Source organism: Myotis brandtii, unplaced genomic scaffold, assembly GCF_000412655.1.
Source record: "Myotis brandtii unplaced genomic scaffold, ASM41265v1 scaffold74, whole genome shotgun sequence".
In the NCBI taxonomy this organism is placed as follows: Eukaryota; Metazoa; Chordata; class Mammalia; order Chiroptera; family Vespertilionidae; genus Myotis; species Myotis brandtii.
Window position 1 is genome coordinate 73,138 of NW_005370944.1, and position 25,467 is coordinate 98,604.

At 42.8% G+C, this 25,467-nt stretch overlaps 1 protein-coding gene across 3 annotated transcripts in view; it reads left to right on the top strand.

Moving 5' to 3' along the window:
- The window catches only part of SNUPN (snurportin 1), a 44,483-nt gene extending 31,263 nt beyond the window's left edge, over window positions 1-13,220 (top strand). For 2 of the 3 annotated variants that reach the window (XM_005882750.2, XM_014530471.1), the window contains 3 exons: window positions 6,687-6,764; window positions 9,705-9,785; window positions 12,696-13,220. In XM_005882750.2, coding sequence (XP_005882812.1) covers window positions 6,687-6,764; window positions 9,705-9,785; window positions 12,696-13,022 — 486 coding nt within the window. In that variant the 3' untranslated portion in view covers window positions 13,023-13,220. The remainder of the gene's footprint in view (window positions 1-6,686; window positions 6,765-9,704; window positions 9,786-12,695) is intronic. The other variant, XM_005882751.2, reaches the window with a different exon arrangement.
- The last annotated feature ends 12,247 nt before the right edge of the window (window positions 13,221-25,467 follow it).

The following is a 25,467-nucleotide window of genomic DNA, read 5'->3' on the forward strand; positions in this document are numbered from 1 at the left end:
AGCCCACAAAGGGGTGCACCAAGAGTGTCCACCTCAGGTGACTGGGGAGCCTGAGCCCCTGGGCCCTATAGGACACCTACCACACAAGGCCACTCTATGAACTTAAGGAGACTTAGCAACTACCCAATAGGTAGAAACAAACACAGGGGAGCAACCAAAATGTGGAGACAAAGAAATATGTCAAAAATGAAAGAAATGGAAGAAAGCAAAATACTGGATATAGAGTTCAAAACCACAGTGATAAGGTTACTCAAGAATCTTCTAGAAACCTCTGAGAAACTTGGTGAGACCTTCAAGGATCTTAATGAGAATGCCAGAAACATGGAAAAGGACCAGTCAGAAATTAAGCATACACTGACTGAAATAAAGAATAATATACAGAGATTCAACAGTAGACTAGAGGATCCTAGGAATCAAGTCAAAGATTTGGAATACAAGGAAGCAAAAAAACATCCAACTGGAAGAGCAAAAAGAAAAATGAATCCAAAAATATGAAGATAGTGTAAGGAGCCTCTGGGACAACTTCAAGCGTACTAATATCCTAATTATGGGGGTGCAAGAAGAAGAGAGAGAGAGCAAGATATTGAAAACCTATTTGAAGAAATAATGACAGAAAACTTCCCCTACCTGGTGAAAGAAATAGACTTACAAGTCCAGGAAACGCAGAGAACCCCAAACAAGAGGAATCCAAAGAGGACCACACCAAGGCACATCATAATTAAAATGCCAAGGGCAAAAGACAAAGAGAGAATCTTAAAAGCAGCAAGAGAAAGACAGTCAGTTACCTACAAGGGAGTACCCATACGACTGTCAGCTGATTTCTCAACAGAAACTATGCAGGCCAGAAGGGAGTGGCAAGAAATATTCAAAGTGATGAATAGCAAGAACCTACAACCAAGATTACTTTACCCAGCAAAGCTATATTTATAATTGATGGTCAGATAAAGAGCTTCACAGACAAGAAAAAGCTAAAGGAGTTCATCACCACCAAACCAGTATTATATGAAATGTGAAGGTTATTCTTTAAGAAGAGGAAGAAGAAGAAAAAGGTAAAGATAAAAAACTATGAACAACAAAGTGACAACAAATACATATCTATCAACAAGTGAATCTAAAAATCAAATGAATAAAAAATCTGATGAACAGAATAAACTGGTGATTATAATAGAATCAGGGACATAGAAAGGGAATGGACTGACTATGCTTGGGGGGGAAAGGGGTGTGGGAGATGCGGGAAGAGACTGGACAAAAATCGTGCACCTATGGATGAGGACAGTGGGTGGGGAGTGAGGGCGGAGGGTGGGGTGGGAGCTGGAAGGAGGGGAGTTATGGGGGGGACCTCGGGTTCATAGGTTGACACTTAACCACTGAGCCACGCTGGCCAGGCTAACCAAATATCTTATAGCATATTTATATTACCTATGGACACAGATAATAGGGTGGTCAAGGCCTGGGGTATGGTAGGGACCAGGTGGAGGGTGCCAATGGGAGGAAAAAAAGGTAACAACTGTAATAATCTGAACAATAAAGATTTTTTAAAAAGTGAAGTAAAACTGTCATTTTTAATAGATGACATGATACTATACACATAGAACCCTAACAATACCACCAAAAATTGATAGAAGAAAGAAATTGAAAAAGGTACAAATGAAGCATATATTGTGCTCATGGACAGGAAGAATTAACATCACTAAAATGTCTATACTGTGCAGAGCACTCGAGATTCTTTGCAGTCCTTATCAAAATAACAACGACATTTTTTACAGAAATAGAAGAAATAATTCTAAATTTATATGGAACCCAAAAAGGCACTAAAAGCCAAAGCCATCTTGAGAAGGAAATAACAAAGTTGGACATATCATGCTACCTGATATTAAACTATATTACAAGGTTATAGTAATCAAAATAACATGGTACTGGCATAAAAGCAGATTCATAGTTCAATGGAACAGAGTAGAAAGCCCAGAAGTAAACCTAAACTCTATGGTCAATTAATCTATGATAAAGGAGGCAAGAATATCAATTAGGGTAAAGATAGTGCAGTGGTCGGCAAACTCATTAGTCAACAGAGCCAAATATCAACAGTACAACGATTGAAATTTCTTTTGAGAGCCAAATTTTTTAAACTTAAACTATATAGGTAGGTACATTGTTATTAACTTAATTAGGGTACTCCTAAGGCTTAGGAAGAGCCACACTCAAGGGGCCAAAGAGCTGCATGTGGCTCTCGAGCCGCAGTTTGCCAACCACTGAGATAGTGTATTCAATAAATGGTGTTGGGAAAACTGGACAGATATGTGCAAAAAGTGAAACTAGACCACCTTCTTAATCCATTTTGATTTTATTCTTGTATATGGTTTAAAGACTTAAATGTAAGACTCAGAATCATAAAAGTTTTTTTTTTAATGTTTTATTTTTAATTGATTTTTAGAGGTTGGGGAAAGGAGAGCGATAGAAACACCAATGAGAGAGGAACATCATTGATCGGCTGTGTCCTGTACACCCCCAACTGGGGATCTAGCCTGCAACCCGGGCATGTGCCCTGACCAGGAATTGAACCATAACGTCTTGCTCAAACACTGAGCACACCGTCTGGGCAAACTAAAAAGTTTTTACACAGTAAAGGAAACAATCAACAAAAGGAAAAGACAGCCTACTGAATGGGAGGCTATATTTGCCAATAATATATCTGATAAGGAGTTAATATCCAAAATTTATAAAGAACTCATAACTTAACACCAAAAATCAAACTACCCAATTAAAAAATGGGCAAAGAACCTAAATGGACATTTATTCAAAGAGGTCATACAGATGACCAATAGAAAGATGAAAAGATTCTCTATGTCACTAATCATCAGAGAAATGCAAATTAAAACCACAATGAGATATTATCTCATACTTGTCAGAATGACTATCCTCAAAAAGTCAGCAAACACCAAGAGTTGGGGAGGCTGTGGAGAAAAGGGAATCCTTGTGCACTGTTGGTTGTATTGCAAATTGATGCAGCCACTTCGGAAAACAGTATGGAGGTTCCTCAGAAAATTAAAACTAGAACTACTTTATTAACCAGCAATTCTGTCTTTATTTATTGGTAGAAATCCAAAACACTAATTCTAAAAGATATATGCACCCCTATTTCCAACAGCAAGATATTAAGCAACCCAACTGCCCATCAGTAGATGATTGGATAAATAAGGTGAATCATGTACAAGGGCATATTAGCCATGAAAAAGAATGAAATCTTACCATTTGTGACAACATGGATGGACTTAGAAATGAAATAAGTCAGACTGGGAAAGGCAAATAATCTATGGTTTCATTTACATGTGGAATCTAAAGATCAAAATAAATGACCAAGGAGTACAGAAATAGATATAAAGAACAAACTGATGGTTGCTAGATGGGAGGAGGTTTGGGGGGCTGGTTTAAGAATGTGAAAGGATTAAGAATACAAATTGGCAGTTACAAAATAGTCATGGGGATGTAAAGTACAGCCAATAATTTTATAGGGAATTAGTCAATTTTGTAATTACGTGTGGTGTCAGGTGGGTACTAAGACATTATAAATTGTATAAATGTCTAAACCTTATGCTATATGCCAGAACCAATATAAAATAATAGGGGATTTCAACTGTAATTGAAAAAATAAAAATAAATGAAAGTTCTCAGACCTACTGAATGAGAAACTATTGGGGTGGATTATATTTTAATCAGCCTGCAGGTGCTCCTCATGCAGGCCAAGTGTGACAATCATGGGTTATCACCATAGGCTATTTCTTTTTTGTTTTTTAGAGAGAGAACGGGAGAGGGAGAGAAAGAGAAACATCATCAACATTGATTGGCTGTCTCTTGCACACCCCCTGCTGGGGATCGAGCCAGAAACCTGGGCATGTGCCCTGACCAGGAATTGAACTGGGGCCTCCTGGTGCATGGGTTGATGCTCAGCCACTGAGTCACATGAGCTGGGTAGGCTATTTCTTTAATGTCATTCCTCAAAGCTAGGTTTCCTCATCTGCTCAGTGGTGGTACTTTGAAACTCTAACATGCTCCTCGTTCTAACAATATTCTCCAGGACATGCATTACTAAGCAATCTTGAGCATTATGTCATTGAATTCCTTACAACATCTCTAAAAGGTAAGTACTCTTATTTCTAATCCTTTTGATAGGGAATTTGAGAACCACTGTTATGTACCTTGCCCACGTGCAGAGCCAAACCTAAAACTCAGTAGTCTTAAATCAGTCCAAACATATTTTCCTGTAATTCTGTTGAAGGATATTTTCTAACATGCATTTACAATATATGAATTTGGTAACTAAAACCACCTATTTTTTGTTTTAAACTTAATCTTTTACCCTCCAACTATTTGCATTGATTTCAGAGAAGAAAGGAGAGGGAGAGAGAGATAGAAATATCAATGATGAGCCCTAGCCGGTTTGGCTCAGTGGATAGAGCGTTGGCCTGCGAACTGAAGGGTCCCAGGTTTGATACCCATCAAGGACATATGCCCAGGTTGTATGCTCAATCCCCAGTAGGGGGCATGCAGGAGGCAGCCAATCAATGATTCTCTCTCATCATTGATGTTTCTATCTCTCCTTTTCCCTTCCTCTCTGAAATCAATAAAAATATATTTTAAAAAAATCTTTCCAGGAAACATCAATGATGAGAGAGAATCATTGATCATCTGCCAACTGTATACCCACTACTGGGGACCCAACCCGCAACCCGGGCATGTGCCCTGATGGGAAATCGAACCTTGTACTCTTGGTTCATGGGTCGATGCTCAACCACTGAGCCCCACTGGCTAGGCAAAACCACCTCTGTTTTTATAATATAAAGAAAAGACTATGTTTTTGGTTTCTGAAAGCTAAATAATGTAAGGAAAGAAAATGACGTAAGTAAGTACAGTAAGGTTTATATCACTGATTCAGAGAATCAAGTAGTTTATGAGAAATTACAGCTATGTAGTAGTAGTTTCTAGTCCTCAGGATTAAAATAAAACAAAGGTCAACCTAATGTGATTTGGAGTTGTAGAGTCCTGGTCTCTTAGTATTTTTTGTGTGCAACTAGGCAAGTGACGTAATGTCTCTGAGCCTCCGCCCTTTCACCTGTAGAATAGAGATAATGATAATACAACTCTCACAGGGTGGTTTTGGATTAATAAGATTATGTTTGTACAGTTCTTAGCTTGGAGCTGGACAATAGTAGGTCTTCCATAATAAATATTTGGTCTACTGCCATTAATAATACTACTGGATTTTTTTTTAAAAAAATCTTCATGCCTTCTTACTTCTCACACAACCCAATCAACATGGTGTTCAGGTGCTTCATGGAGGTTGCCTGGGTGACCTACCTTTCCTTTGGGCCTCTTGCCACGAAGCTGCTCGAGATTATAGATATTATCCATCAGAACAGGGCTTTGGTTAATGGAACTTCCATTCAAGTAAGGAGACAGGCCATGACTTTCAAATGCATGCAGCTTACTGTCTTCATCCTCAAGTTCTCACATAGTGCCCGCCAGAAGTTTGCTTAACAAGCCTGGCAGCCACAAGATGGGCCAAGAAGATTGAAGCCAGAGAAATGCAAGCCAAGATGACAGGTTTAATCATTGCCGAGTCATGAAGGTAAAGAAAATGAGGAACTGAATAATCAAGTTTGAAGTTAGAAACCTTTAAAAGGCAGTTCTGTCCTGGCCAGTGTGGATCATGGTTAGAGTGGCAGCCCATGAACCAAAGGGTCACGGGTTGATTCCTGGTCAAAGGCATATACCTGGGTTGCAGGTTCGATCCCTGGCTCCAGTTGGGGCACATGTGGGAGGCAACCAATGGATGTGTCTTTTTCACATAGATGTTTCTCTCCTTCTCCCTCCCCCACCTTCCTTACCCTCTCTAAAAATCAATGGAGAAACTATCCTCTAGTGAGGATTAGCCAAAAAAAGGGGGGGACAGCTCTCCTGAAAGCTCCCCAAAAAGCACCTGCTGTTAAAGGTGGAGCTACAACTGCTTCTGCAAAGGTTCCAGCAAAAATGGTGGCCACTGGCCCTGGCCGATGTGGCTCAGTTGGTTGGGTGTCATCACATGCCCAGAAAGGTCGCCAGTTCTATTCCCAGTCAGTGCACATGCCCGGGTTTTGGCTCCATCCCTGGTGGAGGAGGGCATGCAGGAGGCAACCAATTGATGTTGTGCTCTCACATCAGTGTTTCTTTCCCTTTCTCTCTCTCTCTGAAAATCAATAAACCCTCTCTCTCTCTAAAAATCAATAAACTATTCTTTAAAAAATAAAAGTGATCGCTACAGGCAAGACGGCTCCAGTCCAGAGAGTGTCTGCCTAGAAAGCTGTAGGCCAGAAGGCAGCACCTTGAAAAGCACAAGGGTCTGAAAGCTCCAGCCCTGAAAGCACCTGCTACAAAGGCTTCTGGCAAGAAAGTGTGAGAACATAGAGGCTGTTACAAAAGTAATAAAGGTTATTTTTGACACGTTGGCAAATCTAAAGAAAAAAATGAAAGAAAAAATCTTCAAAGATTTTATAAATATCTTCCTGATCTGATGGCAGTGTTTTAAGGAAATGAGGGTAATGATAGAAGGGCTTAGGTCTTCATAAATCAGGTGGCTATTTAGAATGTGGTTTTTTGCTCCTATTAGAGTTTGAGATGAGCTGTATTTTATCTTTGTCTTTTTTTTGTGGCAGACTGATTTCCGATTCTACTGGATGCATTCAAAGTTGCCAGAAGAAGAAGGACTGGGAGAGAACACCAAGCTCAATCCTGTAAGGCCTGGGATTAGGGTTGCAGAGTTCTTTATGTGGATTGGTTTGGAATGATCTATTATCTACATACAACCATTATGAATGAAATTCTTTAATTTTGAGGTAGTACAGCATAATAGGAAGATTATAGGCTTAACAGTCATCCGGATCTGAATTCCAGTTTTGGCTTTAATAATTATTAGGCTAAGCTAAAAACATCACTTGGCCTTAGTTTCTTCATCTGTATAATAGGATTAATAATATCTATTTTACAGGGTGGTTCTAAGAACTAAATGAGAAAAATATGTATGTCCTCCTAGCATAGTACTTATGGTAGGCTCTCAATAAATAGTGGTTGGGATGCTCATGGGGAGGAAGAGACCAAGATGGCGGCATAGGTAAACACCGGAGACTGCTGCCGCAAACAACCACTTCAAAAATACAACTAAAAGACGGAACGGACATCACCCAGAACCACAGGAAGGCTGGCTGAGGAGAGACTCTTCAACTAGAAGGAAAAATAACAGCACACCGAGGCTCAGAGGAGGCGCAGTGTGGAAAAAACTCAGGTGCGGAGGTGCGCGCGCAAAGCGGGCTGGTGGCTGAGAGCGCGGTTGTCGTTTTCGGTCAGGGGGGAGTCTCAGACTCTGAGCTCCAGATACGGGCGAATCGCTGGGGACTCGGACCCAACAAATGTAACCTGAACAATAAAGATTTAATTAAAAAAATAAATAAATAAATAAATAAATAAATAGTGGTTGGTGTGAAATGCTAAAGTTCCCCAGTGATGCTAATATCGCTGGTCCATGAACCACATTTTGATAACCTCTGCTCTTATATCTGAGCTGAGAGTAACTTCATCTAGTCAGTTCCCTCATTTTACAGATGAGAATATAGACTCAGAGAGGGGACTGCCTTCCCCAAGGTCCCACAGTACAGATGGTAGTTCAAGTGTGTGTGTTATCTGCTCAATGATTAAATATATGACAGCTATTTTGAGGACATTTAATAAGCCCTGTAGATTGGTATTTGCCTGGATTATTTACAACATTTTTTAAGAATACTGGTATGTTTTTATTGATTTCAGAGAGGGGAGGGGAGAGGGAGATAGAGATAGAAACATCAGTGATGAGAGAGAATCATTGATTGGCCCTTTCCTGCATGCCCCTCACTGGGTATCAAGCCCGAAACCTGGGCATGTGCCTTGCTTGACCAGGAATTGAATCACCATTTCCTGGTTCATAGGCTGATGCTCAACCACTGAGCTACAATGGCCGGACTGCCTACATTCTTTTTCTCAATATATTTTTATTGATTTCAGAGAGGAAGGGAGAGGGAGGAGAGAGATAGAAACATCAGTGACGAGAGAGAATCATTGATCGGCTGCCTCCTGCACGCCCCACACTGGGGATTGAGTCCATAACGTTGGTGTGAAATGCTAAAGTTCCCCAGTGATGCTAATATCGCTGGTCCATGAACCACATTTTGATAACCTCTGCTCTTATATCTGAGCTGAGAGTAACTTCATCTAGTCAGTTCCCTCATTTTACAGATGAGAATATAGACTCAGAGAGGGGACTGCCTTCCCCAAGGTCCCACAGTACAGATGGTAGTTCAAGTGTGTGTGTTATCTGCTCAATGATTAAATATATGACAGCTATTTTGAGGACATTTAATAAGCCCTGTAGATTGGTATTTGCCTGGATTATTTACAACATTTTTTAAGAATACTGGTATGTTTTTATTGATTTCAGAGAGGGGAGGGGAGAGGGAGATAGAGATAGAAACATCAGTGATGAGAGAGAATCATTGATTGGCCCTTTCCTGCATGCCCCTCACTGGGTATCAAGCCCGAAACCTGGGCATGTGCCTTGCTTGACCAGGAATTGAATCACCATTTCCTGGTTCATAGGCTGATGCTCAACCACTGAGCTACAATGGCCGGACTGCCTACATTCTTTTTCTCAATATATTTTTATTGATTTCAGAGAGGAAGGGAGAGGGAGGAGAGAGATAGAAACATCAGTGACGAGAGAGAATCATTGATCGGCTGCCTCCTGCACGCCCCACACTGGGGATTGAGCCCATAACCCGGGCATATGCCCTAACTGGGAATTGAACCGTGACCTCCTGGTTCATAGGTCAATGCTCAACCACTGAGCCACGCCAGCCAGCTCTTCTTTTCTTTCTTTCTTTTTTGTTTTTGTTGTTGTTTTTTTGTTACAACATTTTTAAAGGCAATTAGGTAACAGTTACAGGACAATAAATGGGGTCAGTACTTCCAGTGATGTTATCAATAACATCCTGCAAAAATGTGTATTAAGAAAAGGGGGAGCATGGGAGCAGTTCTAGTGCTCTTACATGTATTATCTCATTGAATCCACACAACAACCCTATGACGCTGATATTTTTATCCCATTTTATAGATGGGAAAATGAAATCATATAGAGATAAAATGATTGGCAGAGCTGGGAGTCAAAGCACTAGTTATACTGCTTTAGTCTAAAAATCCTTGCTGCTAAAAGAAATACTGGTAAAAATAATAAATAAATAAATTAATTAATTAATTAAATCCTTGCTGGTGTGAAAGAAGTTCAACTACTCCTTCATTAGGGGCAATTGTCAGAGGGCTGGAAGAATAACATATAATCCCTAAACCTAGTGTAGGACCCTGGTTCTCAATCCTGACTATATGTTAAAATCACTGTCTGGGCTTCTTCCAGACCATTTCAGTCAGAATCTCAGGGTGGGGCCTGGGCATCAGTAATTTTTAAGAGTTCCCCAAATGATTCTCCTGTATAAAGCAAAGTTGAGAACCACTGACCTAGTAATTCAGCATGTAGGTGGAGGGGAAGTAGCTGGGAAGGAAGAGACAAAAAACTTCTTTGATATAGTTTTTCAGTTGCTAGAATAGTATTATTTGTAATATGTACTAATTCTTTGTTCTAATTTATATTTTAGTTTAAATTTGTGGGGCTAAAGAATTTTCCTTGTACCCCTGAGAGCCTGTGTAAGGTGCTGTCGATGGATTTCCCTTTTGAGGTAACAAAGTCATTGTCTTTATTGTTCTGATGTGGTTTCAGGACACTGGAAAACTTGGTTACACAGTCTTAAGATATCTTTTGACTTTGCTATGTTAAAGCATCAGAAAAGGGCTGAGCCCTGACTGGTGTGGCTCAGAAGGTTGCTTGGAATGTCATCTTGGACACCAAAAAATTTCGGATTCGATTCCTTGTCAGAGTGCATGTGGGAGACAACCTATCGATGATTCTTTCTAGCCCCTCCCCCCTTTCTTCTCTCTAAAATCTCTTTAAGAAAAAGAAAAGGGCTTGAAAGCTGATATCTAAGAAGGGATGTACTCACTGCCCTTCAGAGCCTCAGCTCCACCCTTCTACATAAATCAGAATGCCAGAGCTAGGAGGCCCTGAAAGGACACCGCATCTAACGCTCTCAATTTACAGATAGAGAAATTGAGGCCCAGATCAGGGTGAGGCTTTCATTCCTAGATTGTTCTTTGTTTGCCCCTTCCTGCTGTAAGCTTGAAAACCAGGCCCTTTGTGTGACTGCCATGGCTGGTTGTAAAGTAAAGGGGCTTCTTTGACTGATGGACCACAGGAATGTAAACTTCTAATTCTTCTTTCCTAGGAAGAGCAAATGATCCCTGAGTATGTCAGTGATTGCTGAGCAATGGCATGGGGCAGGTGACGAACTCATCCCAGTTTGTGTCCAGGACTTTCTCAGTCTTAGTGTTGAAAATCTCCCATTGTCAGCAGCTCTTCAGTCTTGAGCAGTCTTCTGTCATCCTTAGAACCTGCAGTTATCCTCTCCAGTCTCAATAAGCAAACTTTCCTTTGCCCAACATACCCTTTAAAATTCTGCCTAGTCACCTACAAGTCTTTGCTTGAACTGGATATATTTTGCAGAAGGGGTCACAGCTTCCGGCGGTTGCCTTCATTTCTGGGAGTCAATTAAGAAGGTAGTAAGAACACCATCTTTATTTTTATTTATCTATTTTTGTTAATCCTCACCTGAGGATATTTTTTCCATTGCTTTTAAGAGAAAGAGAAAAGGAGGAAGAGAGAGAGAAAGAGAGAGAGAGAGAGAGAGAGAGAGAGAGAGAATGAATCAATATGAGAGAGACACATCAACTGGTTGCCTCCCATACGTGCCCCAGTGTGCAGAATGAACCTGCAGTCCAGATACAGGCCCTTGACAAGGAATAGAACCTGTGACATTTTGGTGAAAGGCCAGTGCTCTAACCACTAAACAACACTGGACAGACTAAAACAGCTCTTTAGACATGTGACTCAGTTGTGATTCATATATAACCAATGGCTTAAGATTTAGAAGGCATGGCTTGATAGTGTCTAGCTATACCTCTTAAGGACAGGGGATAGGAAGAGTCTTTTCATATATGTCATGAACATATGTCTATTTGGACATTAAGCATTGCTTTTCCCTTCCCAAAGGTACCCACCTATCTTTGTCAGAAGTTGTATATAGTTTGGTGAGATGGTCAATCCAAGTACTTGCTTCCTCATGTTATAACCAAAGCAGCCATATTCTTTTCACTGTCCGGTTGGGTACATTTTACCTAATTTTGGTTCTTTCAACTCTTTTTTCCACAACCCTGACCTGTTCCGCTGGCAACAGTCTGTGCTGGGAGACTCAGTTCAGTTTCCATTTAAGAGAAAGAGGAAGGGAGGGAGGGGAAGGGGGAGGGGAGAGAGAGAGAGAGAAACATTGATGTGACACTAACACATGGACTGGTTGCCTACCGCACTCGCCCTGAGGAGTGAACTCACAACCCAGGTACGCGTGAATCAAACCCGAGACCCTTCAGTGTTAGGGCTGATGCTCTAACTACTGTGCCACACTAACCAGGGTGACTGCCATCTTTATTTTTACTTATAGCCCTTATACTATAAATAAAGTTACAGTAAATGCTTTTTTTTTTCTTTATTGATTAAGGTATTACATATATGTCCTTATTCCCCCAATGTCGTCCCCCCCATTCCTGCTCTCACCACCCTGGTGTCTGTGTCCATTGGTTAGGCTTATATGCATGCATACAAGTCCTTTGGTTGATCCAGTAAATGCTTTTTAGAGATGAGTTGCTGACTCCCAGAAAAGAAAATTTGGGACTGTAGGAAATCTTACCATTAAGAAAAACCGAGTTTCCTAGAACATAGCTTGCAACAATTTAGGGGAAAGAGTTAGGCAGCCAACAATGGCTTGGGGAGCATGGCTTCTTTTTGTTCTTAATAATGTATTTTTATTGATTTCAGAGGAAGGAAAAGGAGTCTGAGATAGAAACATCAATGGGTGAGAGAGAATCATTGATCGGCTGCCTCCTGCACGTCCCCAACTGGGGATCAGGCCCACACCGGGCATGTGCCCTGACCAGGAATTGAACCATGACCTCCTGGTTTATAGGTCACTGCTCAACCACTGACCACACAGGTTTCCTCTGTGCTCAGCAGTCCAGCATCTCATATGGGCCTATCCAGTTCCCCTGCTTTGTTCCATGTGCAGAACACATAACCCACTATGAGATCTCTGGGTGGTGGGAGTGCATGGGATTTAGGGAGAGGACTTGGGTTCAAGTTGAATTTCTACTTCATACTAACTGTGTTATTACAGAAGCCCCCAGAACTTTGAGCCAGCCCCATCTCAAAAATACCCTCATGGTGGGTAAAAGGGTGAAGTAGTGGGTAGGGAAGCACACTATAAACAGGAATGTGCTATTTATGTTTTTTTATTTTCTAAAATTTCATTTTCTAGGCCATTTCTTCATTTAGAGAAATTGCATGTGTGAGAAATGAGAACTCTTTCCTCTGGCAGTGACTCAGAAAAAGGATTTAAACCACTAGAGCTGCCCCGTGTGTCTAGGCTCTCCTAAAAACATGTGGCCTCAGAAGTCATTTTGATCCCTGGTCTCTTTTCTCATAGGTGGATGGGCTTCTCTTCTACCACAAGCAGACCCACTATAGCCCTGGAAGCACTCCTCTGGTGGGCTGGCTACGCCCGTACATGGTGTCAGATATTCTTGGTGTGGCTGTGCCAGCTGGGGGCCCACTGACCACCAAGCCAGAGTATGCTGGGCACCAGCTCCAGCAGATTATTGAGCACAAGAGGAGCCAGAAGGAGGGCATGAAAGAGAAACCCACACATAAGGCCTTTGACAATGGGCACTATGAGCTGGAGCATCTGTCCACCCCTGAGCTGAAGAGTGATCCCCACAGCTTGGACCAACTTGGGAGTCGCATGGAAAACTAAAGAGAGCAGCCTCCTTTGGGTGTCACAGGAAGGTGCTTGGTTTCAGAACAAAGGTTTGGGGGGGAGGACAGTGATGACAATAGGTGACTTCATTTTAGAGTGGACTTTCCAAAGCCACTCCAGCTGGAAACAGCTTAACTCCTGTAAAAAGTGTATCCCAGATCCACAATGTAAATATATGTGATTCTTAAAAAAGAACTTGTGATTCTTTTTTTCTTTTTTTTAAGGGCCTTTTTATTAATAGGTGTACAGATCTAGCTTTCCCAAGGTACCCATGTGAATGTATCATTCAGCAAGATTGCTTTTATGGTTGAAAAGCCAAGAACTTGTGATTCTTAAACCTTAGACAAGCTTAGACAGTCTTGAAACTCTCCCAACTGCCCCCCCGATCCGTCCCCTCTCCCCTGTGCCCCAGTCTACCTAAACCATGACTGTTCAAGTCTTGGCCCATTTCATTCTGGTTTTATACCTTAAGCATTCTGCTGAGTTTCTAGTTGCTACTGTTGCTGACGTCATTTTCTAAAAGGTCTTACCAGGAACTGCAGTTCTTAGTATTTGAATATCTTCCCTCTTCTGAGAAGACAAATGTGATTTTCTTCTGTTTAGACATTACCAGAGATAAAATGCAAGTGGTGTTCATTCACTACTTCAACAAACATTTGAGCACCTTCCAGAAGATAAGCCTTTTGCTAGGCCTCTGTGATGTAGGTTATGGAAGGGATGTACTCACTGCCCTTCAGAGCCTCAGCTCCACCCTTCTACATAATGCCAGAGCTTAGGTTATGGAAACAGAAAGGCCCTTAGAGCCTCGGGGGCTGGAAGAGTAGGGGGATGTTTCACCGAGGAGGTCAGAGCTGGGCTGAGGCTCAGAGGAGGGACAGAAATGTGCTCTGCAGACAAGGAGGTTAGGCGTTCCTCACAGAGGCAGGAGGGTGCACAGTTGCACCCCTGCAGGGCAGGACTTGCTGTGGGACCTGAAGTCTGTTCAGCACGGCTGAAGCATAAGGTAGGATTGGAGGGCTGTAGAGGAGGAAGAGAGAGAGATGGGCCTGATTGTGTTATGCAGAGATTTTGGATTTTATGTCATGAATGTAAAGGAGCCAATAAAGAGCTTTGAGCAGGCAAGATCCATTCAGATTTGTGAGCTAGAGCTCTTTGGCAGCTGTGGGAATGGAAGGAAGATGGTGTCTGTTCTGTGTTCAGGAAATGTGTCTCATTTTCCCTGGCTGTAATCTGCTCCCCACACTGTTTTCTCCTTTTTAGAACTTACCTTATTGGACAGAAGAATTCACTATTCCACTCCAGCAACACTAGCATCCTGTGGACAAAATTTCAGAGGGGTCCAGGTCAAATGAGTGACCAGGTCAGATGCAGTTGTTCCTTTGTATTGATTAATTTTGGGAACAGATCCTGGCAGGACTTGTGCTTAAGTGGAATCTGATGACAAAATTCAGTACACTAGTGGACCTGGCCTTCCTGCTGGGCTCTTAGCCATTCAAGCCAACTCTTATCAAACCAGAGAAGAAGCTTCCTCCCACACACACAATGATGTTCCTGCTGGCTGTAGATTCCAGCATGCCTACAGCAATAAGCTCTTTCCTCAATTCCAGTAGGGTCAGTTCTGCAATAGGAACCTCGTGTTTCTCTTGTCAAGAAGCATGTTGTTGGCTGCCTAGTTGTTTCATCTCTGATCACCTGAATGCTGTATTCTGTACTCTGGGCAGCCAGCTGTGCCATTTCAGGAGCAGCGCATGCTAGCATCAGTGAGACTTGGCTAGACTATGCCCAGAAATAATCAGATCTAGAAGGACTATTTCCCTAAAGGACACTCTCTGGGCATAAATGCAAGAGTCAACATATCAGCCAAACTTTATCACCATTCACAATTTGATATTGTTAAATGGTACCTGGAAGGATGTATCTCAGAAAAGTGCCCTTTTGTTTTTAACTGAGGAGCCAGTATTATCGATTATTGAATAGAATGTATGTCCTGCTCATATTTCTTTGTGAAATGCTACCTGTTACAAAGATGGTTTTGTTATAGGTTACTGTGGTTGGATATTAGTTTTCTGGCCATCCTGAACAGCTCCCAGCTTCTTTTTTGTGGCATTATCTCTTCCCCAGGCAATATGATATAGTGGGACTGTAATTTGGGGGAACTCCCTTCCTTAGCCAAGCAGTAGGCTCATGACTAATTTGGGCCAATTATATGCTTCTCACCAAGAATTTGTGTCTTGAGCAGAGGAACAAAGGGAGTGATCAGTAAGAATTCATTTATTTTGCCCTTGTCTTTTTCTTGCTATGAAACTGTGAACATCCAGTAAATTCCATCTTGTTTAAAGTAGCAAAGGTAATTTCTGAGCTTGCAACCAAAGAATCCAGTGTGGCCTTGACCTGCTTGCCTTGACTGGAGGACCAGTTTGGCATGAGTTAGCAAGGGACTGCTGGTTGATATCACCTATTTCATCTCATGCGCCACTGGAATGGAACCTATGTCCCTAGAAAAGACCAAGCAAAATAAATAGTCTTGGTTATTTTAATGTTAGCTCAGAAAAGCCATGCTGGGTTCTAATGCCTGCATGGAAGAGTTGGTGTCAAATCCACTTGTATTTGGTAATGGTTTATGTGGCAGGATAGTAAGAAGCTAGGAAAATTCCTGGGCAAGTGGAATGGGGAAACTGAGACAAGAAAATTAAACAAGGCCAAACAATTTGAGCAGCTTGCAGCCAGCTTGTAAATTGCAAGACCTTATCTTCCCCAGCCAAGACACTTGAGAGCAAATGGTTTATACCCCTCCTCCCTAACCAGAGAATACATTGCTTAAATCACCCTGGCCTGGTAAAATAGAGAGCCAAGATCTAACTAATGCCATTTGTGCCAGCTAAACCCAAAGACAGATAAAGTCTGGGGGACAAAACCCCAAAAGCATTTGGATAGTATCACTTGGGAGATGTTAGGAAAGATAGCTGCTAGGGCAGGAGGAAGGGGAGGGGAGAAAAAAGGAAGTTGATGTCACCCACTATACAAAGAAGTCAGCCATCTTAGGACTTGCCAAACAAAATGACCAGATATATGTACAAACATTCCAAGATAAGCCACAACAATGTAGAAGAGGACTTTGAAACCTAGTCTGCCACCCAAGATAATCTGGCAGAGGAGCTTTGAAACCTATAAGGGGAAGAGTATAAAACCCCTTGCACCCCCTCTGGGTGGTACATTCAAACTAACTGAGTTGCCTGCTTGTGCTTTATGCCATGTATATTCTTCTATTTTCTCTTTAAGTATTTTTATTGATTTTTAGAAGAGAGGCAGGGAGAGAGAAACATCAGTGTGAGAGTGAAACATTGATTGACTGCCCTCTGCACGCCCCCTACTGTGAATTGAGCCCAAAACCCGATCATGTGCTCTGACAGAATCAAACTGGCAACCTTTCCATGCACAGGACAATGCCTAACCAACTGAGCCAGGGCTGCCACAATTATTCTTTTTTTTTAAATCTTCACCTGAGGATATTTTCCCCCATTGGTTTTTAGAGAGAATGGAAGGGAAGATTGGGGGGTGGCGGGGAGAGAAACATCAATGTGTGTCACATCGATTTGTTGCCTCCTGTTTGTGCCCTGACCTGGGGCAGAGATTGAACCTTTAGTCTGTGGGCCAGCGCTCTAACCACTTAGCACCACTGGCCAGGGCTGCCATGTTTATTAATAAATTCTCTTGTTTTGCTTTCTTAATAAATTCGCTTGCTTTGCTTCAACACTGCTGTCTGTTACTCATCTGAATTCCTTCTTGCGAGCTGATAGGAGCCGAGGAGAGTCAACCCCATCCCACTCAGAGGGCTCTCCAGTAACAGTTTATCTCCATTCTTTCTCCACTAGTTAACTTCTCACTTCATGTCTGAAATCTGACTTGTGTTCATATCACTTCAAGTGCTCTTATCCAGTGACCAGTGGTGCTCTTCTTGTTTTCCAAATCTAAGGGACGTTTCCCAGGCTTTCTTTTACCTGACTTTACCTGCCGTGTATATGCTGATGCCTTCTCTGTCTTATCAGCCGTGTGTGTGTGTGTGTGTGTGTGTGTGTGTGTGTGTGTGTGTGTATACAGATATATGTATACCGGCAACCTTTCAGTGCAGTATCTATCTATATACATCTATATCTATATCTATACACACACACACACACACACACACACACACACACACACACACACATATATACAAATACTAGAGGCCCGATGCACGAAATTTGTGCAAGAGTAGACCTTCCTTCCCCCGGCTGCTGGCACCGGCTTCCCTCTGGCACCCAGGACCCAGGCTTCCCTCTGGCCACCGGCAGGCACCCAGGACCCTGGCTTCCCTTCCAGCCCCGGCTTTGTCAGGAAGGTTGCCCGGAAGGACATCTCAAAGGACGTCTGCTCTAATTAGCATATTATGCTTTTATTATTATAGATATACCTGTATGTATATATATATATTTACCAGTCATCTCCCAGTCACCTCAGACTTAGCATGTCCCAAACTGAACCCATCTTTCTCCCTCTGTCATGCTCTTTCTGGGATCTTTGTCCTTGCTCATATCATTTAGTCACCTTGGCTAGGAAACTTCCTTGTGACCTGGCCTTAATGTATCTTGCCTCCTTTGCTGCCTCCTCTCCAGTGATGTTGGTTTATTGTTCTCTGTACACATGTTTCATACACTCTGCTCTCCCACACACCATCCTTCCTTATTCTGATTACATTCACCTGGTGAATACTAGTATACCTACTCATCTTTGAAAAACTCCATTCAACAGATAACTATTTTTTTAATATATTTTGTATTGATTTCAGAGAGGAAGGGAGAGGGAGAGAGAAGCATCAATGATGAGAGAGAATCATTGATCAGCTGCCTCCTGCACGCCCCCTACTGGGGATCGAGCCCGCAACCCGGGCATGTGCCCTTGGCCAGAATCGAACCTGGGACCCTTCAGTCCGCAGGCTGACGCTCTATTCTCTGAACCAAACCAGCTAGGGCGATAACTATTTTTTAACAAATATTTTTTATTAATTTTTAGAGGCAGAGGAAAGGAGAGGGGGAGTGAGAAACATCGATGTGAGAGCAAGCCTGCAATCCAGGCATGTGCTCTGACTGGGAATCGAACCAGCAACCTTTCAGTGCACAATGACACCCAACCAACTGAGCCATACCAGCCAGAGCCAACAGATATTTATTTGAACCTTTACTTCTGCAGGCAGAATTAGCCATCCTCATATTTGTGATGATCCCCAAGACCACCCTTACTCTAACACTAATGGCAAGTTAGGGATAAACCCCCCACAGCCACCCTTAGGTGTGATATTTCACCATAAGGATTCACAGAACTCACTGAAAGCCATTATATTCACTGTTACAGTTTGTCAAAGTGAAAGAAAATGGATTAAAGTCAGGCAAGGGAAGAAATGCATGGGGCAGAATCCAGGAAAGTTCCAAATGTGGATTTTCCAGTTGTCTTCTCCCAATGGAGTCATAGACAGCATTAAACTTTCTTGGTAACTGTATGTGACAATACAGAGTATTTTAAACTCTCACCTGAGACTTGGTGTCCAATGTTTTTATCAGGGCCTTGTCATAGACCTAGTCTCCAGTCCCTCCAGGGGTCTAGCTGATAATATGTGATCCAAAGTCCCCTTCCCCCCAACCACATTGTTGGACTTGTGTGGACAAACACCCCTAGGTAAAGAAAGACACTACTATTAGGCAGGTCATTCTAAGGGCTTAGAAGTTACTTTACAGGAGCCAAGGTCAAAGGTCAACCTTTGAGCAAGGTTAAAAAAAAAAAGTTAAATTTTTTACTGTACACTCCCTCTATTAGGTTGCAAGTTCCTTTAGGTCGGCACTTTCTTCAATAAACGTTGGTTGGTTAAGTGAAATGATGAAATGGAATGAGAAGGCAGTTTGGAGAGAGCCCCTCCCCTCTCTGGCTGCACAGGGGTGACCTTGGAGAGAGAAGGCTGATTGGAGGAGTGTGGCTGGCTGCTAAACAGGTGTTTGGATATGCTGCAGACTTCTAGTAACAAGAACTATATTTAGTTTTGCAGATGTGATTAAAAGTATAGCCTAAAAACTTTTCACCTTGTACATTGGAGGAGGGAAAGAAACAAACCTCTTAGCTACAGACTTCCTTTCTAATGAGGGGATGAGTAAAAACCCCACTATATATTTTTTGTTTGTTAGTTTGCTTGCATTTTTTCCCCCCACTATATATTTTCTAAGCAAATGTATCTTTTGTTTTATGCCTTGTGATATGTAGGGCAGGAAAAGCAGACAGAGCCTTGTGATTTTAACGAGTGTGACCGACTGCTTGCTTTGGTAAGATGAGGTGTTATTTGAGTCACATCCTGTCTTTGGATTCTATGATTATACCCCATTTTTACATCAAAGAAGAATTTTTTTTTCAAATAAATTTTTTTAGGACTTATTTTTTTTCCATCACTATCCCCTCTGTGCCCTCATTGACCTCCTCCCACCCCCATTTTTTCAAAAAAATTTTAAAAGTTTGTTTCTTCACTAAGTGCTGAGAGATTTGGTTTGGGGCCTTTATTGATTGTGACTTAGCTCCTCCAAACAACTCAGAAGGTCCACCATAAAATGAAAAGGCAGAGGCAGGTGGAGAGGACCTGGGAGAGCTAGGAGGCTGGCAGTAGAGAAGGTGAATTACGAATGGCCTTAGGCAGCAAATATGTGGGAAGGAACAAGTGTGTATCTGTTCCTCTTGAAAGGAATTCTAGGGACAAAATAGGAGGTTTAGGGAATAAAGAGGGTCCATGGGGGAGGAATGGATAGGTGAGGGCTTGGAGTATGGAAGGCATATATTCACAGAGGATAAAGAAAAGTCACGGAATACCGGGAGGAAGGAAACATACTTTCACAGAGGATAGAGAACTGTCCACAGAAAGAGGGAAACACATTTTCACAGGAGATAGAGGAATGTTGCAAGATAAGGGGGAGACAAAGGGGAGGCACCACGTGGGTTTTGGACTTTGAAACTGATATTATGCAAAGAGTGACCAATTAGAAAAGCACAGGGTCAGGAAGCATAGATAGACAAAGAACTTTCATCCTTTAAAACCTTAGAAAAGGGGGCTTGGATGGTTACCCCACTGGGAACCTCTCCCTACGTGGGAGTTTGTATTTGCTTCCAATAAATTTCCACTCTTTTACTAACAAGTCCTTTTAGTCCGTGAATTTTATTCTTCAATCTTCGTGAGGCAAGAACCTGCTGCAAGGGGGAGATCCGCTCCCCGAACCCCACATTTCACTCTCATCCATTCCAAGTGATGGTGATTCTTTTGAGAAGTTGAATTTTGTGCCTTTTGTGGAGGCAGAAAAGTGGCCAGAGGCAGTCTGGGAAATTGGGAGGTGAGCCTCACTATTGGGCCCAGCCCAGAGGCATTCTTCCCATCTTGAGGGACAGTGTGGGACCAGAAGAGGAAAATTTTGAAACCTAGAGATTTCTTCTGGCTAGGACTTGACACAGACGATTAGCATTTATAGCCAACATACTCCCTCCCTCCCAGTGGGCTTGAGCCTTTTGTCTCTCCTGCTTTTTTAAAAAAATATTTTTATTGATTTAATAGATGAAGGGAGAGGGAGAGATAGAAACACCAATGATGAGAGAGAATCACTGATTGGCTGCCTCCTGCACACCCAACTGGGGATTGAGCCCACAACCTGGGCATATGCCCTTGACCAGAATCAAACCTGGGACCTTTCAGTCCGCAGGCTGATGCTCTATCCATTGAGCCAAACCAGCTAGGGCTCTCCTGCTTTTTGCCCTTCAGATTTTCTCTGCTGTTAGACTAGGGCCGTGGTCGGCAAACCGCGGCTCGCGAGCCACATGCGGCTCTTTGGCCCCTTGAGTGTGGCGCTTCCATAAAATACCAAGTGCGGGCACGCATGTACAGTGAGACTGAAACTTCGTGGCCCATGCGCAGAAGTCGGTATTTTGTGGAAGAGCCGGTATTTTGTGGAAGAGCCACACTCAAGGGGCTAAAGAGCCGCATGTGGCTCGCGAGCCGCGGTTTGCTGAGCCGCAGTTTGCCGACCACTGGACTAGGGAAATAAGAGATGGAACTCAAATCTGTCAGTTCTGCTTCCCATTGGCAACTTTAGCAAAAGCTTTTATAAGGGAGGAAATTGAAACTGGCTCAAATAAGGTTCTGTTTGCTCTGGCCTCCCCCTTAACACACATAAGTCAAAGTGAATGAAAGCAATGCAATGTAATTTAGGTACCTCTCTCTTATATTGAATGTTTCTCACAAGTAATTAAATATCTAAGGTAACCAAACCTGTTTGGTATTCTTTGGTAAAAATTGGACTTTGCCCATGCTAGAAAAGGACAGATCCATTCTTTCAGCAAACATTGAGCACCTCCTACTGTGTACTGTATATTGTGTTGGTTCTGAAGAGAATAATGAATAAGACATGGTCCCTGCCCTCAAAGAGTTCATTGTCTAATGGGAGAGACTAACAAGGAAGCGATTATAATTCAGAGTGTTGGGTAAACTCTAGACACAAGTATCAGGTATAAAAATAACATAATATAGCCCAAACCGGTTTGGCTCAGTGGATAGAGCATCGGCCTGCGGACGCAAGGGTTCTGGGTTCGATTCTGGTCAAGGGCATGTACCTTGATTGTGGGCACATCCCCAGTAGGGGGCGTATATAGCCCTACTGGGGGGGCTCAGTGGTTGAGTTTCGATCTGTGAAGCAGGATGTCACGGTTCGATTCTTGGTCAGGGTGCATGCTCGGGTTACAGGCTCACGGGCTCAATCCCTAGTGTGGGACTTGCAGGAGGTAGCTGATTAATGATTCTCATCATTGATGTTTCTCTCTCTCTCTCTCTCTCTCTCTCTATCTCTCTCCATCTCCCTTCCTCTCTGAAATTATATATGTTGTTGTTGTTAATCCTCACCCAAGGATATTTTTCCATTGATTTTTAGGGAGAGTGGGAGAGAGAGGAAAAGTTAGAGAGAAACATTGATGTGAGAGAAACACATCAATTGGTTGCCTCCTGCAAGAGCCCTGACAGGACCCAGGCTGGGGAGGAACCTGCAACCAAGGTATGTGCCCTTGACCAGAATCAAACCCAGGACCCTTTGGTCCACAGGCTGACGCTCTATCCATTGAGCCAAAGTATAGTAATTAACCTGTGATCTGGGATTGGTAAGTAGGTGTGCCAGGTGAGAAAAGAGGCCGATCATATTTTAACTTTTTTTAAAAGCAGAAAATAGCTATGGTAAGGACCACTTCCTGTAGTACTGGGTAATGGAGCAAAATGTTATCTATACAGGGTAAGATTTTTCACCTTACAGAGCTCACCTTCAGCCATCCTAGTGATTATAGATGTGGCCTATGAGTAAACAAAAAAATAATTTTTAACTTATAACATTGGATAGCAGTATGACCGCTTTACTCTGTATCTGTTTGTCTTTTGGAAAAAATGTCAGTAAGAACTTTTTTGGATTTTTTATAGCCAAAGTATGTCTATAGCACAACATGTCTCTTTTATAGGCAGTAAATATTTTGGAGCAATGTTTTGAGAGGAGTAAAGTTGTTCCGGGGGAAAGGTTATACAATTCCATGCACTGGCTGGTGTTCTCAGTGGTTAGAGCATCAACCAGCACCAAGGTGTTGCAGGTTCAATTCCTGGTTAAGAGTACACACCTGGATTGCAAGTTCCATCCCCCATCCCTGGTTGGGGCATGTGCCAGAAGCAACCAATCAATATTTCTCTCCTCTATCTCTCCCTCCCTTCCACTCTCTGTCTAAAAATCAATAGGGAAAAAAATAAAAAATAAAAATCAATGGAAAAAATATTCTTCGGTGAGGATTAACAACAACAAGAAATTCCAATCACAGCTTTGGAAGTATCTCTATTCTTAGACAAGAACAGATATAAACAAGTCAGGAGAAAAGGTAAGATAGAGGCCCCTAAGTTAAGATGACTATCTTCATTGATTTAGTCATTCACCACACATTTATGAAGGGCCAGCCTACTAGATACAAGGCTCTAGGCCAGCGGTTCTCAACCTGTGGGTCGCGACCCCCTTTGGCGGTCAAACGGCCCTTTCACATGGGTCGCCTAAGACTATCCTGCATATCAGATATTTACATTATGATTCATAACAGTAGCAACATTACAGTTATGAAGTAGCAACGAAAATAATTTTATGGCCAAAACCGGTTTGGCTCAGTGGATAGAGCGTCGGCCTGTGGACTGAAGGGTCCCGGGTTCGATTCCGGTCAAGGGCATGTACCTGGGTTGCGGGCACATCCCCAGTGGGAGATGTGCAGGAGGCAGCTGATCGATGTTTCTCTCTCATCGATGTTTCTAACTCTCTATCTCTCTCCCTTCCTCTCTGTAAAAAATCAATAAAATATAAAAGAAAAAAGAAAAAAAAAGAAAATAATTTTATGGTTGGGTCACAACATGAGGAACTGTATTTAAAGGGCCAGAAGGTTGAGAACCACTGCTGGCACTGAGGGTCCAGGGACCAACAGGACAGATATGGTTCCTGCCTTCCTGGAGCTTATAGTCTCAGAGAGCAGGCAGACATTAGGCAAATGAACAAGTACACAATTGCAAGTTATGATCAGCTCTTTGGTAAAAAATAAGAGGGTGCTGTGAGAATAACAGGGAGTCTTATTCAGTTTAGGGAGTAGTCACAGAAGATCTTGCTGAGGAAATGACTTTTGAGCTAATACCGTAAGGAAGAGTCAGATGTGTCTGGTGAAGAAGGTGGGAGGGAGATGTTTTCTAGACAGAGACCTGAAACCTATGCTTAAAAAGCAAATAACAGTCCAGCCGGTGTGGCTCAGTGGTTGAGTGTTGACCCATGAACAAAGAGGTAACTGTTTTGATTCCTGGTCAGGGTATATGCCCGGGTTGCAGGCTTGATCTCCAGTGGGGGGTGTGCAGCCAATGAATGATGTTTCTCTCATTGATGTTCCTATCTCTCTATCCCTCTCCCTCTCTCTCTAAAAATCAATAAAAACACACTTTAAAAAAATAAAAGCAAAAAACAAAAATACAACCCATAACACACCTCCCCCTAAGGTTTCCTCTTTATAATTTATTTTCTACTTTTAGATATCAGTTCATGTTAATTAATTAATTATATTAAATTTATTGGGGGAAACCTCTTTATATATAAAAGCCTGAGCAACCGTTATGATGGAACGACCAGAAAGACTGGTCACTAGGACACGCACTGACCACCAGGAGGCATGTCTGGGATTGGTAAGTAGGTGTGCCAGGTGAGAAAAGAGGCAGATCATATGCAGGAGCTGCTCCCTGGTGGTCAGTGCGCTCCCACAGTGGGAGCGCTCCTCAGGCAGAAGCTGGGTTCACAGCCGGCGAGCGCAGTGGCTGTGTCTCCTGCCTCCGCAGCAGTGCTAAGAAGCGAGCGGTGAGCGGCTAGGAGCGAGCGGCAAGTGGTTAGGACCACCGAGTGCTGAACCCTGCTAGGGTTCGGCCGCTTCACACACTGCTATAGTCCTTGGGGGATGTAGGACTGCCGGTTTCAGCCTGATCCCCACAGAACCGGCAGTCCTACATCCCCCAAGGGGTCCCGGATTGCAAGAGGGCACAGTCCAGGATGAGGGACCCCCAACCAGTGCACGAATCCGTGCACTGGGCCTCTAGTTGGTTAATAACATATAAGTTTCAGGTACACAACTTTATAATACATCTGTATACTCTATTGTGTGCTCACCTCCCAAAGTCTAATCTCCTTCCATCAATTTGTACCCTCTCTTCTCCCCACCCTCATGTTAATTTAATAAAAATGTGATTGTCACCAATACCCCCAACCCTACCCTAGCCTTCCTTCAGAGGACCTACAGCCAAGCATTTAAAAATGCAAGATAGCTATATTTGTACATATGGATCTAATATATCCTATATAATAAAAGGGTAATATGCAAATTGATCGGGACGCCATCATGTAACAACCGATCAGCAGGCTGCGTCCCTGCCGCCTGCGCCAGCCCGAGGTAGGAGCCCAAATCCTAGCCTACCTAAAACGTGGCTGTGTGCCATGATATCAGTAAGAAAGGGACATCCCACACTTTCCTGGGGCATCTAAGTCACTGGCCTAGAGAACCAGAGTTTCAAATAAGGGGATGCAACATTCCACTGCTATCTTGAGTTTGTGGTTTCCAAGGAAACAGCCAGAAGGGATGATAAACCCTCCACAAACGGCTCAACCGGCGCCTATCTAAGCAGTGGCTTTGTTTAAATCGAACCTTTCCCACAGTGAATAATCCCAACCCTCCCTGGATCAGGCAGGTTCCTGTGGAGCATAATCTTCACGCAATACAATGGGGGCCCCAGTTTTGTCCCTGACGATCTCATGCGCGTTAGCTCGGGGTAGCGGGGAAGGAAGGGAAAAGGCATCACGCA